The following is a 14,239-nucleotide window of genomic DNA, read 5'->3' on the forward strand; positions in this document are numbered from 1 at the left end:
AAGGTAACCTTTAAGATGACAGGGGCAGGAGAGGAGAAATCGGGGGAATGGAAAAACGAATGGTTGGAATTTAGGGGAGAATGGCTAAAAGAGGTGAAAGAGTTAAGGGAGGAGGTGAGAGATGGTGGAAAGAGATAAGAATAGGGAAAGAGAATGGGAGGAAAGATTTAGAGATATGGGGGAAAGATTAGGCAGTGTAGAAAGGCAGATTGCAGGGATAAGAGAGCCGATGAGTGGGGGGGAAGGGGATGGGGAAAGTTCTCGAAGCGGAGGAAGTGGGAGAACGCGAGGAAGTGGATGTAGTAGGCTTAGTGAAAGAGAGGTTAACAAAGTGAGAAAATGGGTAACAGAGAAAGAGAGAGAGGAAAGGCACAATAATATTGTGATTAAAGGTTTAGGGGGTAAGATAAGAGAAGTGGAAGAGAATAAAATAGTATGGGTAGAGAATTTCATAGAGAAAGAATTAGGAATAAAATGTAAGATAAAAATGTGTAAGATTAATAAGGCAGTTGTAATAGCAAAGGTAGAGGGGGAGGAGAAGAAATGGGAAATTATGACAAATAAAAGCAAGCTAAGAGGGGGAAGGATATATATAGAAAATGATTTATCATGGGAAGAGAGGAAGATACAGGAAAGGATACAGAGATATAAAAGGGAACAAAGAGAAAAGGGGTTAGAGGTAAAGATAGGGACAGGGAGGGTTAAAATAGGAAATGTCTGGAGAAGCTGGGGCGAGATAGAAGAGGAGATAGAGAGAGATAGGAGCGGGGAGAGAGAGGAGGGGGGGAAAGTAGGAGAAGTGGAACGAGTACAAATTTCGACTAAGCCAAGGAGGGGAGGAGAAAGATGAAGCAGAAGGGGGAAGGGTAAGAAATAAGAGATTAATGTTTTGGAATATAGCAGGAATATGGAGACAGGATATAGAATTTTGGAAATTTGTAGGAGGGATGGAGTATGTGTGTTTAATTGAGACGTGGGTAGAAGAAAAGGGGTGGGAGAAAATTAAGAGCAGATTACCGACTACGCACAGGTGGGGATGTAGTTTTGCAAGGAGGGTAAAAAAGAAAGGCAGGGCAATGGGGGGATTTATTGTGGGAGTAAGAAAAGATTGGAAAGGGGATAATGTAGAACTAAAATGGAAGGAGGAAGATGGGGTTGTTGTATCGAAAATCAAGGGGAGGGAAGGGGAAAGAGATTATGTATTAGTAGCAGTCTATGCCACGAGAAATTGGGAGGCGATAAGGGGAGTAATAGAAAGAATGGTAGAAGAGAATAAAGAGGAGTACATAATAATAGGAGGGGATTTTAATGCAAGAATTGGTTTAGAGGGAGGAAATGACGAGGAAGGATGGAGTGTCGTAAGAAAAAGTAAGGATAAGGTAGTTAACAGCAGAGGCAGAGATTTAGTAGATTTAGTTGGGGAAATAGGCGGCAATATCATGAATGGGACAAAGATAGGAGACGGGGAAGGCGAATACACTTACATAGGAGAGAGGGGCAGCTCCACGATCGATTATGTAATAGCGAATGATTATTGTATGGACGTTGTAAGTAGCTTTAAGGTAATAGGGCGGACGGACTCAGACCACATGCCCCTGGTACTGGAATTAAAAGAAGATGAAGGAAGAGAAAAGAACGCAGGAGGGGAAGAGAGGAGTGAAGAAGAGGAATGGAGATATAGATGGAAGGAGGAGGACATCGAATTATATAAGGAAAGGACAGAAGGGGAAGAAGACGAAGAGGAGATAAGTAAAGTCTCAGTAGAAGAAAAATGGGGGGCGGTAAAGGAGTTGGTGAAGGACGCAATGATAAGAGTAAGAATAAAAAGAAGAAAGGAGAAACTAGATTACAAGGAATGGTGGGACAGGAGTTGCACCAGGAAGAAGAGGATAGTACATAGATTATACAAAGGATGGAGGATAGGAAAGTCGAGTAGGGAAAGTTTCTTGGAAGAAAGGAGAAGTTTCAAAGAGCATGTGGAGGAGAAGAAGAGGAAGTGAAAGGAGAAAGAAGAAAAGGAACTAAGAAATTTAAAAAATGAGGCTGAGGTGTGGAAGGTAATTAACAAGAAAAGAGGGAAAAGTAACTGGGTGGAAAATTCTATGAGTAAAGAAAGTTGGAATGAGTACTTTAGAAAATTGCTTGGAGGAGAGGAAGTAGAGGAAGAAAGGGAAAGCGAAAGGGGGAAGATAGAGGAGGAGGAACAAGTAGAAAGGGAACTGAAGACAGAGGAGATAGCGGAGGCAGTAAAGAAGCTGAAGAAAGGAAAGGCAGCAGGGATAGACGGTATTCCTATGGAAGCGTGGAAGTACGGAGGGGAGAAGGTGAAGAGGAGGTTAGCAGACCTGCTGACGTGTATATGGAAAGGAGGCGGAATACCAGAGGACTGGAGAAAAAGCGTCATAGCAACGATTTATAAGAAAGGAGATATGGAGAAAATGGAGAATTATAGAGGGATATCGTTGCTTTGCACAGCGTACAAGATCTACGCGGAGGTGTTGAGGAAAAGGTTGGAGGATGAGGTCGAGCATGGGACCCTAGTACCCGAGAGCCAAGGTGGCTTTAGGAAGGGTAGGGGGACCATGGATAATATTTTTGTGCTAAGTCATCTGGTGCAGAGAGAGAGGAAAGCAGGAGAAAAAAGAAAGAAAGTGTATGCCTTTTTTGCAGATTTGAGCTCGGCCTTTGACAATGTGAATAGGAAGGAGCTATGGGAGACACTGGAGAGGAAAAACATCAATGGGACACTAATACAGAGAATGAAGGAAATTTATGAAGATACGAGAGCAGCAATTAGGACGAAGGATGGTCTATCGGAAGAATTCAAGACGAAGAAGGGAGTGAGACAGGGGTGTGTACTGAGTCCGACGCTGTTTAATTTGTACATTGCGGATCTAGATGAGCGTCTAGAAAAGAGGGGAACAGGCGGAATAAAACTAGGGAAAAACAGAGTGTGGTCGCTGGCATACGCAGATGATTTGGTGTTGTTAGCAAAAAATAGGGAGGCTATCGTGGATATGATGGGGACTTTAGGAGGATTTTTAAGGGAAAGGAAACTAAAATTAAATACTGGTAAGTCGAAGATGTTGATTTTCAATAAAGAAGGGAGGGAAAAGAAAATGAAATGGGAATGGAGGAAAAGCGAGATCGAGGAAGTGCAGACTTTCAAGTATCTTAGTTTTAACTTTAATAGGCGAGGGACTTACGACTTTCATATAAAGGAACTAAAGAGAAAAGGAAGGATAGCGGCAAACATGGTATGGGGATTAGGAGAAAGAATTTGTAGGGATGATTTTATAAGAAGATGGATGATGTTCAGGTATTTAGTGGAAAGTGTGATGTCCTATGGGGTAGAATTATGGGGTTGGGGGGAAAGGAAAGAATTAGAGAAAATAATGATGGACTACATTAGATGGATGTTTAAAATAGACTTTTGTACACCAAGATACTTGATCACGAGGGAATTAGGGATGAATAAGCTTAAAATAGAATGGGGTATTAAAGCGAGGAAATATGAGGAAAAGATTGAAGGAATGGGGGAGGAGAGATGGGTAAAAGTCTGTTGATTGGAAAAAAGGAGAGAGAGATGGAAGGACTTATATGGAAAGGAGAGGGAGAAATATTACAATAGAAACGGTTGGGGGGTAGTAGCGATAGATGGGATGCCAGGTGTAGAAAGGGATTTAATTGAGGAAATAAGGGAAAGAGAAAGGGACGTACAACGTCAGGAGGAGGAACATAGGATTAGGGAAGCAAAATATAATAAAAGATATAGAAGGTTTATGATCGAGAATAAAGCACCTAGCTATTTAGAGGTAAATGAAGTGAGAGGAAAGGAAAAGGGGGAAGGAATAAGAGCATTAATGAGATTAAGGTGTGGAAATATGGAAATAGATAATAAGTACTGGTTAAAAGAGGAAGAGAGAAAATGTAGTTTCTGTGAGAGGGGGCAGGATAACCTAGTACACTTTATAGGAGAATGCGAAGTAACAAAAGACTGGTTTGAGGAACTGGGAGACTGCGTAGAGGAAAGAATAAGCAGGTTGGAGAATGATAGCTTGGATGAGAGGAAAGAGAAAGTGTTAGTAAAATTTTGGAAGGAGAAAGAGAGATATAAGAATAGGAAGGCTTGAAGAGGAGAGAGAGATGCAAGGGTAGGGGTATATGAAAGTGTGTTTTCTATATATTTTATGTATGTTATGTATTATATGTATTTTATGTATACGTGATGTTATGTTATATATGGTATAGTATTTTATGTATCTCGTATACTTAATGTAGTAGGGTGATTGGAAGGGACACAATGCAATGCCTAGGCATTAATTAAGTATAAGTATAAGTTATGGCGAGATTCAGGAAGTCGAGTATTTAGATTTGAATATGGATGGATGCGTGAATAGGAGTGGAGGGATAAGTGTCTTAAGGCCTTATTTGTAAACCAAGTCCCGCTTCTTGGCGAAAGCCGAAGGTACAATAAATATATATATAAAAATACGTGCAAATTATTAAAAATACAAAAATTGCAAACGACGGCCTATCATCCAGAAACAACCGGAGCACTTGAAAGATCACATCGGACATTAACCGAATATTTACGATATTTATATTATATTAATAATGATTGGGACGAGTGGATATCGTATGCGATGTTCGCATATAATACGACACCGCACACCACTACGGGATTCACGCTGTTCGAACTGGTATACGGGCACCAGGCACAATTATCTACGGCCCTAACTAGCTCACCGAAATCATCGTACACATATGATGATTATGCGCAAGAAAGAATACGAGCCGCGAATCAGATAGCGAAAGAAAACGTAAAAAAGGAAAAACAAAAAGCGAAGGAAACCTACGACAGAAAAACAAAAATACGCACGTTCGAAATAGGAGATAAAATCCTATTACAAGACGAAACAGTTCGGCGAGGGAGATCGAAAAAACTAGACGCGTTATGGATCGGACCTGTGTGAAGATAGCCCCCCAACATTGAAAAACATAAAATTTCTATAGCTCATTCGATTGCTCATCATTTGCACATGTATGCACATTTCAAATTTTCGTTTGCACACTTCTAAAAAAGTTATTAACAAAACAAATTTCGGGGGGTCATCTTCACACTAGCTCCCCAATTATGAGTAAATTAAATAAAAAATAGCTCAATTGATATTCGTTTGCACATTGCCAAACAGGTCGATTTTTCGTTTGCACACCTCTAGTTAAAAAGTTATTAACAATTAAAGTTTCAGAAATGAGCGAGTTCGATAGATGAGGTGAAAACAAAAATATTGTGCTTAAAATGATATTAATCGAAAAGTTGTGGTGTTTTCATTCATATTCGGTTCTTGTTTATTTCTCTTAAATCTATTGCATGTTCTCATCTTTAATATCTGTACCTAAACTCTTATATCTTGTAATAACTGAAACCCCACAACTTTTCGATTGATATCATTTTAAGCACAATATTCTTGTTTCTATTTCATCTGCCGAAGTCGCTCGCTTCTGAAACTTTAATTGTTAATAACCTTTTACCTTTAATTGTTAATAACTAGAGGTGTGCAAACGAAAATTCGACCTGTTTGGCAATGTGCAAACGAATATCTATCAATTGAGCTATTTTTTATTTAATTTATTCCCCCAACTATATATTTATATATAGTTGGGGGGCTAGTGTGAAGATGGCCCCCCGAAATTTGTTTTGTTAATAACTTTTTTACTAGAAATGTGCAAACAAAAATTCGACCTGTTCAGAAAAATGCAAACAAAAATCCATCGAATAATACCATTTTAAGCACAACATTTTTGTTTCTATCTCATCTACCGAAGTCGTTCGCTTCTGAAACTTTAATTGTTAATAACTTTTTAACTAGAGGTGTGCAAATGAAAAATCGACCTGTTTGGCAATGTGCAAACGAATATCTATCAATTGAGCTATTTTTTATTTAATTTACTCATACTTGGGGGGCTAATGTGAAGATAGCCCCCGAAATTTGTTTTGTTAATAACTTTTTTACTAGAAGTGTGCAAACGAAAATTTGAAATGTGCACACATGTGCAAACGATGAGCAATCGAATGAGCTATAGAAACTTTATGTTTTTCAATGTTGGGGGGCTATCGACACACAGGTACTAAAAACGCAAAATATATGCACTATGTTACACTTCACAAACAAGGGGTCATGTCAAAACTATAATATCATAATTGAAAACAATTACCAGCGGTTAAAACATTTAACAAAAAGAATAAACTCTCTGTATAAAGCACAAGATACAAAAACGAAACGAGGACTGATAGATGGAATAGGAACTATTGCCAAAACATTATTCGGAACAATGGACAATGAAGATAGAAAACTAATCAATGAACAATTAAGTATCTTACATAACAAACAACAAAGCAACAGAGCATATAATAAAAAATCAAATTAAAATTATAAACGCGACGATAGCGCACATAAGTAATCACGAAGAAATAATCCAGAATAATGAAAACATTTTACCTAACGCAATCAAAAAATTAGAAATGACACTAACAACGGAAATAAGTAGCGAAAATATAAAAGAACACTTTATAATCACCAACGCAATACTTGCCGCAGTGACACAAAACGCGGAAGACACACTAAAATACCTAACTACGATAAAAAATGGAATACTACATCCGCGACTAATACCGTTAGAAGAAATAATGAAAAATCTTAAAGAAGCAATCACACAAATACCACAAAGATCATATTTTCCATTTAAATAAGGGAAGAGGATTGGCATATAATAGAAAAAGTAACGACAATGAGCGCGCACTGCGACAAAACAAACGTCTACACAATCCTACATTTCCCGCTAATTTCACTTCCACTATACGAAATATTAAACATAATATCACTACCGGTACCATACAAGCAAAACATATCCGCACTAATTGAAACGAACAATCCATTAATAGCTTTGGATACTAACAGACATACGTACACAAAACTGACTTACGAAAAGTTAACACAATGCAAGCAAATAAATACAAACTACTTGTGTGAACAAATCTTTCCAATTAGAAATGTAAAAACCGACCCGTTATGCGAAATAGATATATATGTAGAAAATGACAACTGTTATAACAATTGTAAAATTAAATACATAACAATAAAAAATAGCATATGGATAGCTTTAAGCAATTCATATTCTTGGTTATATTCCACACCAGCGAAACAAACTATTACAATTTTATGTAAAAATAATAAAGAAATGCGTAGAACTATTACAAATACAGGAAAAATAACGTTATCAAGTAATTGCAAAATAATCACATCAGATGCGACAATAAAATCAACAAGCACCAACAAGGGAAAAGAAATAAAAACGTATTTAACAAAATATAACATTACATTACTAAGCGAAACTTTCAAGGCAAATAAGACAGAAAAAATTAAATTAAAAGTTATATAAGACGCAACAGACAGAATTAACAAAGAAATTAAATAACATGAAGAACGAAATAAACAATAACGAGATATCCCTTTTTTCACAAAAACACTTTGAATATCCTGTATCAATTAGCAGCTTATTAATAATAATAAAAGTGTTATCGCAACAATAATAATTGTCATAAGAAAGAAAAAACAAAATAAAATAATAACTCACGCAATGTAGATCGCGCGCAATGTAGATCGCGATTAGAATAAGCAAAAGTATTCGATTCTAAGCAAACGATTATAACAAAAAATGTATCGGAAGAAAAAATTATGTAAAAAGCGAAAACTTCGTACCTCCGTTTTCTTTTACTAACGGGGAGGGGATGTTATAGCCAGACCTACAACCAATAATAAAAGTAGTCCGCATGGCAACAAAATTAGGCCGCATGAATCTCGAAAAGTCTTTCGAAAAATGACACAAATGTGTGACCGCCGAAATTGCGACCAGTCTTTCGAAAAATCGCAGAAATGCATCACGCGAGAACATTGCGAAAAAGCCTATCAGCAAATTCCTAAATTTGATGATTAAACCGAGCGTAATATTGATTAATCAATATCACGCAACCGATCGATGCAACCGATCAGAATGATGATCGGGCATCGATCAGACTATATAACTGATTACACAAGGCGGAGTCGAGAGAGTCAAGAATAACGTCGTTCGGAATCATTATAAACATCGCGCAAGATATTACAAAAGCGCGACGAAGTTCACGCGAGCCGTACTATTAGTGTTTCAGGTGACATATTCGGTCGTCGGCCGCCAGAATGACGCGATACGCACCGAGCCGCCCGCCGATGTTTAACCGTGTGTAAAGTAATAAAATAAGAAATACTAAACTCAAGAATTTGTGCATTTATTATAAACCAATTAAAATAAAGAAAGTGTGTTAGTGAATTCAAGAAGGTCCTTACATTCTTTTGATCCTGCTCGGAGTCCCAACTCCTTAGGTTTAACGAACCCAACTATCTCTAATATTATCGTTGTAGCCCATACAGGGTATAACATATTCTTCAAATAGACAAGTTTTGTAACTTCCTGGAACTTTTCTTTCTATCTGACTTGCTAGGAGCCACGTAAATTGAGTGATTGGAAATATTACAAAGATACAGAGCTCAGAAGACTCTTATTATACGATGGCTTTCTTATTTTCCAAAAACTTCTTCGAGAAGTTTATCAAAATTTTTTATTATTTGCTTGTGCTGTTCGAATTTTGGTTGATTCTATATTAATCAAAGATTATGCTTTTGATGCAGATAAATTGCTTAAGTTATTTGTGGAGCACAGTTGTCAAATTTATGGATTGACTTTTGTATATAATGTCCATCATTTAATACATATTGTTGTGGATGTTGTCAGTTACATGGAAGCCTTGAAGAGTTTAGCGCATTTAAATTTGAAAGCTTTTTGGGACACCTCAAGGACTTACTCCATGCACCAGGAAGGACACTTTCACAAATAGCTTACCGTGTGATGGAAAGAGCAGCTATGCTTCAACCTTCCCCATTTATAAGAACTGAATTATTATTAAAACAATGCCATAATATAGGACCAACTTTGAGTTATCAAGGAATACCATATAAGAAAGTTGAGATCAGATAAGATGTTTCGTTTGGAATCTGATGATGCCTATTGTCTCACGAAAATCAATGAAGTAGTTAAAATTGAAAATATTATAAAATGTGATGAAGAAATCTACTTGATTGGTAGAAGATTTAAAAAAAATGTGATCTTTTTTCTTATCCATTTTCTTCGAAATATTTTAATATATATGTTGTGAAAACTCTTGGATCACTAAAAAATGGCGTATAGATGATATTAAAAAAAAAATAGTGCTCTTATCTTTTTCTGAAAAATATAGGGAAGATAATAATTGCATCACTTCAAAGGGTGTGTGTCTTCCAATACCACTTTCTGAAATTTTATAATTATAACAATAAGAAGCTTTCCAATTCTTTTTATTTTTTTGAATGTAAAAATAGAATTGTTCGTTTTCTTTATTAATTATATATATTATATATAATTATATATATTTTATCAATATACATAAACCTTTATTCCATGTATTGTTTCTTGTATATTATTAATATTAATAAATAATAAAAATGCTCATTAATAATTAATAATGAATGAAGAATGAAATAATCTCTATATTTCATAATTCTTCTCTTTTATAATAATTTTTCTTTTTATTAAAATAAATAAATTTGTTTTCTATGAATTAATTTAATAAGTGTTTAATTTTAATTTCTATACAAGTATTAATTTTTTAACTTTTCTGTAAGATAGTTCATCAATGTTGAATATTCATAAATAAATAAAAGAAAATTATTATTATATTTCTTCGTTTCAATTTATTTTTATTAGTATATATATTATCATTAGCTACGTATTAAAATGTAATTTGTGTATATAAACTTATTTTGTTTAGATGTTTTTATTTATATGTTAATTACAAAAAAATTCATCTGGTATGAAATCGCATAAGCTTGTTTGCTTTATAAAATAATTGTTCGGTGACTTTTCTTTTTACGTTATAATTTAATTTGTGTTCATTAATATTAATTGTAATTGAGTGTTTATATATTATCTATATATCTAAATTATATATATTATTATTTAAAATAAATAGATTATAATTTAAAATAGATATTTAGTTGTTACATTTAATAATAAAATGAAATACTATTAAATAATCTGTTTATTTATTGAATAACACTTGTTTACAACAATTACAAAATTGATACATGGGATAAAGATTGATATAGATTTTAAAATATAAAAAATTCATCTAAACTTAAGTTTTATGTTTTCTGTGAAGCTACCTGAAGAATTTTTTGTGAACTTAGTGTGTCTATGTCTGCGTCATCGAAATAACAAAATTTCAACGTAGATTGCATAAGATGAAAATCGATATGAATTTACTTACATGAATTCTATGTTGTTATCTCCTATTTTTATCTACATTAAATTTCATCAGTAATTCTACGTGGACCACATGTATTAAAATCTATATGGAAGTATCTATATAGAATTCATGTGAATATCATGTCGATATAGTCTTGTCCGCGTAATCTACATAAAACACGTGGATACAACGTGGAATCCACGTGCCTGTTCTTATCGAGTAATGCCTGTTTTCACTATTAGTGACTGTTAATCTAAGTTCATCTAAATGTTGATTAACACACGTCGATTTAAGCTCGATTTATATATAATCGTATTCCACCATCTCTTGAGAAGAGTTTAAATAAACTTATACCCTATGTGCTAAAACTTTTTTGGCAAGTAATAATTGGTCGATGAACATAAATTTATAAAACGATGCATAAATTGATCAGCAGTTCACTGTGATTGTTGATATGATTATTGAAAGGATTTGTAATCATTTATTAATATAAAATTAATATAATTAATAAAAATTAATAAAAATGCTGAAAAAAAGAGGAACAAATTTTCTCAATACAGAAAAATATGTAAGATTCTTTGTTATTTTGAATTTGAATATTTGAATAAAGTAACAGTTTGTCAGGAATTGGTGTCCGTTATTTCAAATACTGTAGATTCGATTAATACGCGCATTCAGAGGAGTTAACAGCCACGTGATGGATAATGGAGCAGGAAAGGCAGGCATAATAACTTGTAGGCAATTTAACAATATAATACTGAAAATGTATTTTCACTGACGAACTCTGCTCGAAATACAATGACAATCTTAAGATATCGATTCACATGATGACTCGACTACGATTAAGTTTCGACTATCGCGGATGATACGTCTGTCCAATCCGCCGAAGAGAGAGTATCTATCGCCCGCTGTTCCGAACAATTGGAGCAGGTTCGATGATTTTAAAACAAATACAATTGCATCAGCCTTTTCTGATTGATCGTCTCGATGTATCACATGACAGCGCTGTGGTCGATCGAGAGCCGTTCTTTTTGATCGCCGAGCAGCACTCTTGGCGCCATCCACCGGTTGCCTTAGGAACTTCTTACAAATATTTATTGATAGAATTGATGATACAATATAAAAATATAATAGAAAACAAAAGAACTGATGCTATATCCACAAAAGAAAAAAATAAGTGTGGGGACAAAATTTGCAAAAAATTTAATAATGAATCAAGAATATTTCGTGATACATTAACATTAAAAAATTGTTGGGTAAACTTGAAAAAGAGAACACGAAAATATTATGCTAAAGAAAGAAGCAAATTATATAAAACAGGTAAAATTATTTATTGTAACCTATACAAATCTTTTTAGTCTCGTTCAACAATATAATTGTTATATACACATTTATATATTACATTTATATATTACCCTAACAGCACACGACATACTGCGAATCTTCCTATTTTCGTACTGTTAGTACTGTGATTATCTGTAACGTACTGAAATCACTAGAACATATCGGACAGTATCATTCGATTTTCTTTCGCACGCATATATTCTCAGATTATACTCAGAGGTACAGAAATGATACGCTTTTCTATCGCGCGCATATATTCTATAGACGTAACATTTGTCATGATATATTATTGTCATAAATATTTCGTCATTTAATCGTTATTTTTAAGCCATTTTTTAATAAATAAATAATGAAATAACATTATTAATTACTATCTTTCTTTAATTATACTATTTTATAGTTAATTAATTAACTATAATATACAAATAAGAAAAATATTTCGCATATTTAATACAATTATTAACAAATTTATAAACAAGTAAATAAAATATATATAACATATTTATAAACATAATTTATAAACAATTTTCATAAGAAAAATGATTCTCATTAAATAATATATTCACGGCTTTATATATGTAATAAATTATCTACAAGAATTACATATGTAATCGAGATTTTAAAATTGAGACTGTTTATACGACAATATAGTAGCATTCATTAATCATATCTATCATATTTTATGCCAAAATTCTGTATTCACTTATATCATCATTTCAGTAGCAGGTTTCATCCCAACATAGAAGTGAAGCAGCATCGAGCCAGGATCCCAAGTTGGAGGGATGGTCGTTTTAGAAATATGATACCAAGATAAAAGATGTTTCATCACTTTCTCTTATTTTTCATTTTTTCATTATTTTTTTGTAAGGGGCGTCACGTATATTATAGATTTTCAGTGCTAGCAATCAATATTGGAATGCAACCATAATCTACTGAAAATTTCCCGTTTTTCATCCTTTCCTGATACTGTCATCATTCGCTGCGAATATTCGCGAAATTCCATGGAAGGTGTTACCCCGGACATAGGAACGTACTTAGAACGTACTTAGTTGATCGCAGTACGTATGAGAATATTCTGAGATGATCGCAATATATGTATTGCGATCTTCTCAGAACATACTCAGAACGTACGCATTATTAGGGTATATATTATATAGAATTTCATTGATTGAGAAATAGTGTTACAAGTTGCAAACTACAATTAAACTAACAATTAAATTAATAAACTAATAAAAATATTCTTTCTGTAATTTATATCAACAATTCTCTATAAAATTTATATTATATTTATTAATAGGAGAAGGATTATGTGAAAGTCAATATGATCCTATAATGGAAAAGATGTACAGTATAATAAAATCATCAGTTAATGGTTTGAATAATGAATTTGATAACGATAATACAGGAGTTTGAAAAAATTGAAGTTAATAATAATTGTATAATAGAATAGAATAGAATAGAATAATATGCACGCGCGAATACACACGTACACAAAATGTATGTGTGTATTTTATATTTTTTTCTAATTTTCTAAAGCTTTGCACCTACGATATTAAAAATCGATCTGAAATCTTGGACAAAAAATTGACAATCACATTTACTATTTCAACTAATTGATCAATGTGTATAATCAATTCTTTCTTCATCTAAGATTTCAGATCCATTTTTAGCGTCAGGGACACAAAGCTTAAAATTTTTATGAAATCTATAATATTTATTTATTACACAAAATATTTCTAAAATGTTGCTAAAAATATTTCTAATCCAAATTTTTAATAGAATATTAAAAGCAATTTAGAAATGATTTACATATTGTTTAGAATTTTGGTTTTTGTATTTTTATAAAATAATAAATACTTAAAAAAAACTGGAGGTTTATATAACATTAAAGAAAATATGCATTATTCATACTTGAAAAATTAGTATTCCGATGTAATATAAGTAATAATTATTATCATTAAAATATGATTATATGTATATATGACATATATATGACATATATTTATAATATATTGAATTTTTTAATTACTATTTGTAATTCATACATTTGTTTTAGAAAATAATACAAATTTTCATTGTGAAACTAATATTGAAAATACTATTATACCAAATTAGTAATAGAAGGCGCTTATTAAATTCATAAATAAAAGATCAGGAATATAAAAGCGAAAAACAGTGTGAAAACATTCGTATATAATTAGTGAAAATAAATACATAAATTAATAAAAAAATCTAATAAACAAAAACAAATTTAATAAACAAACGTTTTGATCTTACATTAGGTCATCCTCAGTCTGATAAAAATTGAAATTGATCGAAAAACAAGACTTAAAATCATAATAATTCTAACGATGCGCGTCAAAAGTAAAGTTTCGCACATTAATTATCTAACTAAGTATATTTCATTGGTAAAAATTGTATAAAATGAAGTTAAGAAACATGATTATATATTAAAATTATATACAGACAAAAGTTACACAGAATTTGGCGGAGTCATCGATGGTGAAAAGAATCGGA

At 33.0% G+C, this 14,239-nt stretch overlaps 3 protein-coding genes across 3 annotated transcripts; all 3 read left to right on the forward strand.

Moving 5' to 3' along the window:
• The first annotated feature begins 850 nt into the window (after positions 1-850).
• LOC148936799 (uncharacterized) lies at positions 851-2,069 on the forward strand. Its single transcript, XM_089076148.1, has one exon. It carries the CDS (start codon positions 885-887, stop codon positions 1,998-2,000), a length of 1,116 nt encoding a protein of 371 aa, XP_088932274.1. The 5' UTR covers positions 851-884; the 3' UTR covers positions 2,001-2,069.
• Positions 2,070-3,662: 1,593 nt separating this feature from the next.
• On the forward strand, positions 3,663-4,755 carry LOC148936800 (uncharacterized). Its single transcript, XM_089076149.1, has one exon. The coding sequence runs from the start codon at positions 3,663-3,665 to the stop codon at positions 4,131-4,133; it is 471 nt and encodes a 156-aa protein (XP_088932275.1). The 3' UTR covers positions 4,134-4,755.
• Positions 4,756-11,313: 6,558 nt separating this feature from the next.
• On the forward strand, positions 11,314-13,890 carry LOC148936801 (uncharacterized). Its single transcript, XM_089076204.1, has 3 exons — positions 11,314-11,698; positions 12,836-12,864; positions 12,962-13,890. Exons 1-3 carry the CDS (start codon positions 11,314-11,316, stop codon positions 13,133-13,135), a joined length of 588 nt encoding a protein of 195 aa, XP_088932330.1. The 3' UTR covers positions 13,136-13,890.
• Positions 13,891-14,239: the final 349 nt, after the last annotated feature.

Source organism: Pogonomyrmex barbatus, unplaced genomic scaffold (assembly GCF_055798465.1).
Source record: "Pogonomyrmex barbatus isolate J1 unplaced genomic scaffold, ASM5579846v1 scaffold2, whole genome shotgun sequence".
Lineage (NCBI taxonomy): Eukaryota > Metazoa > Arthropoda > Insecta > Hymenoptera > Formicidae > Pogonomyrmex > Pogonomyrmex barbatus.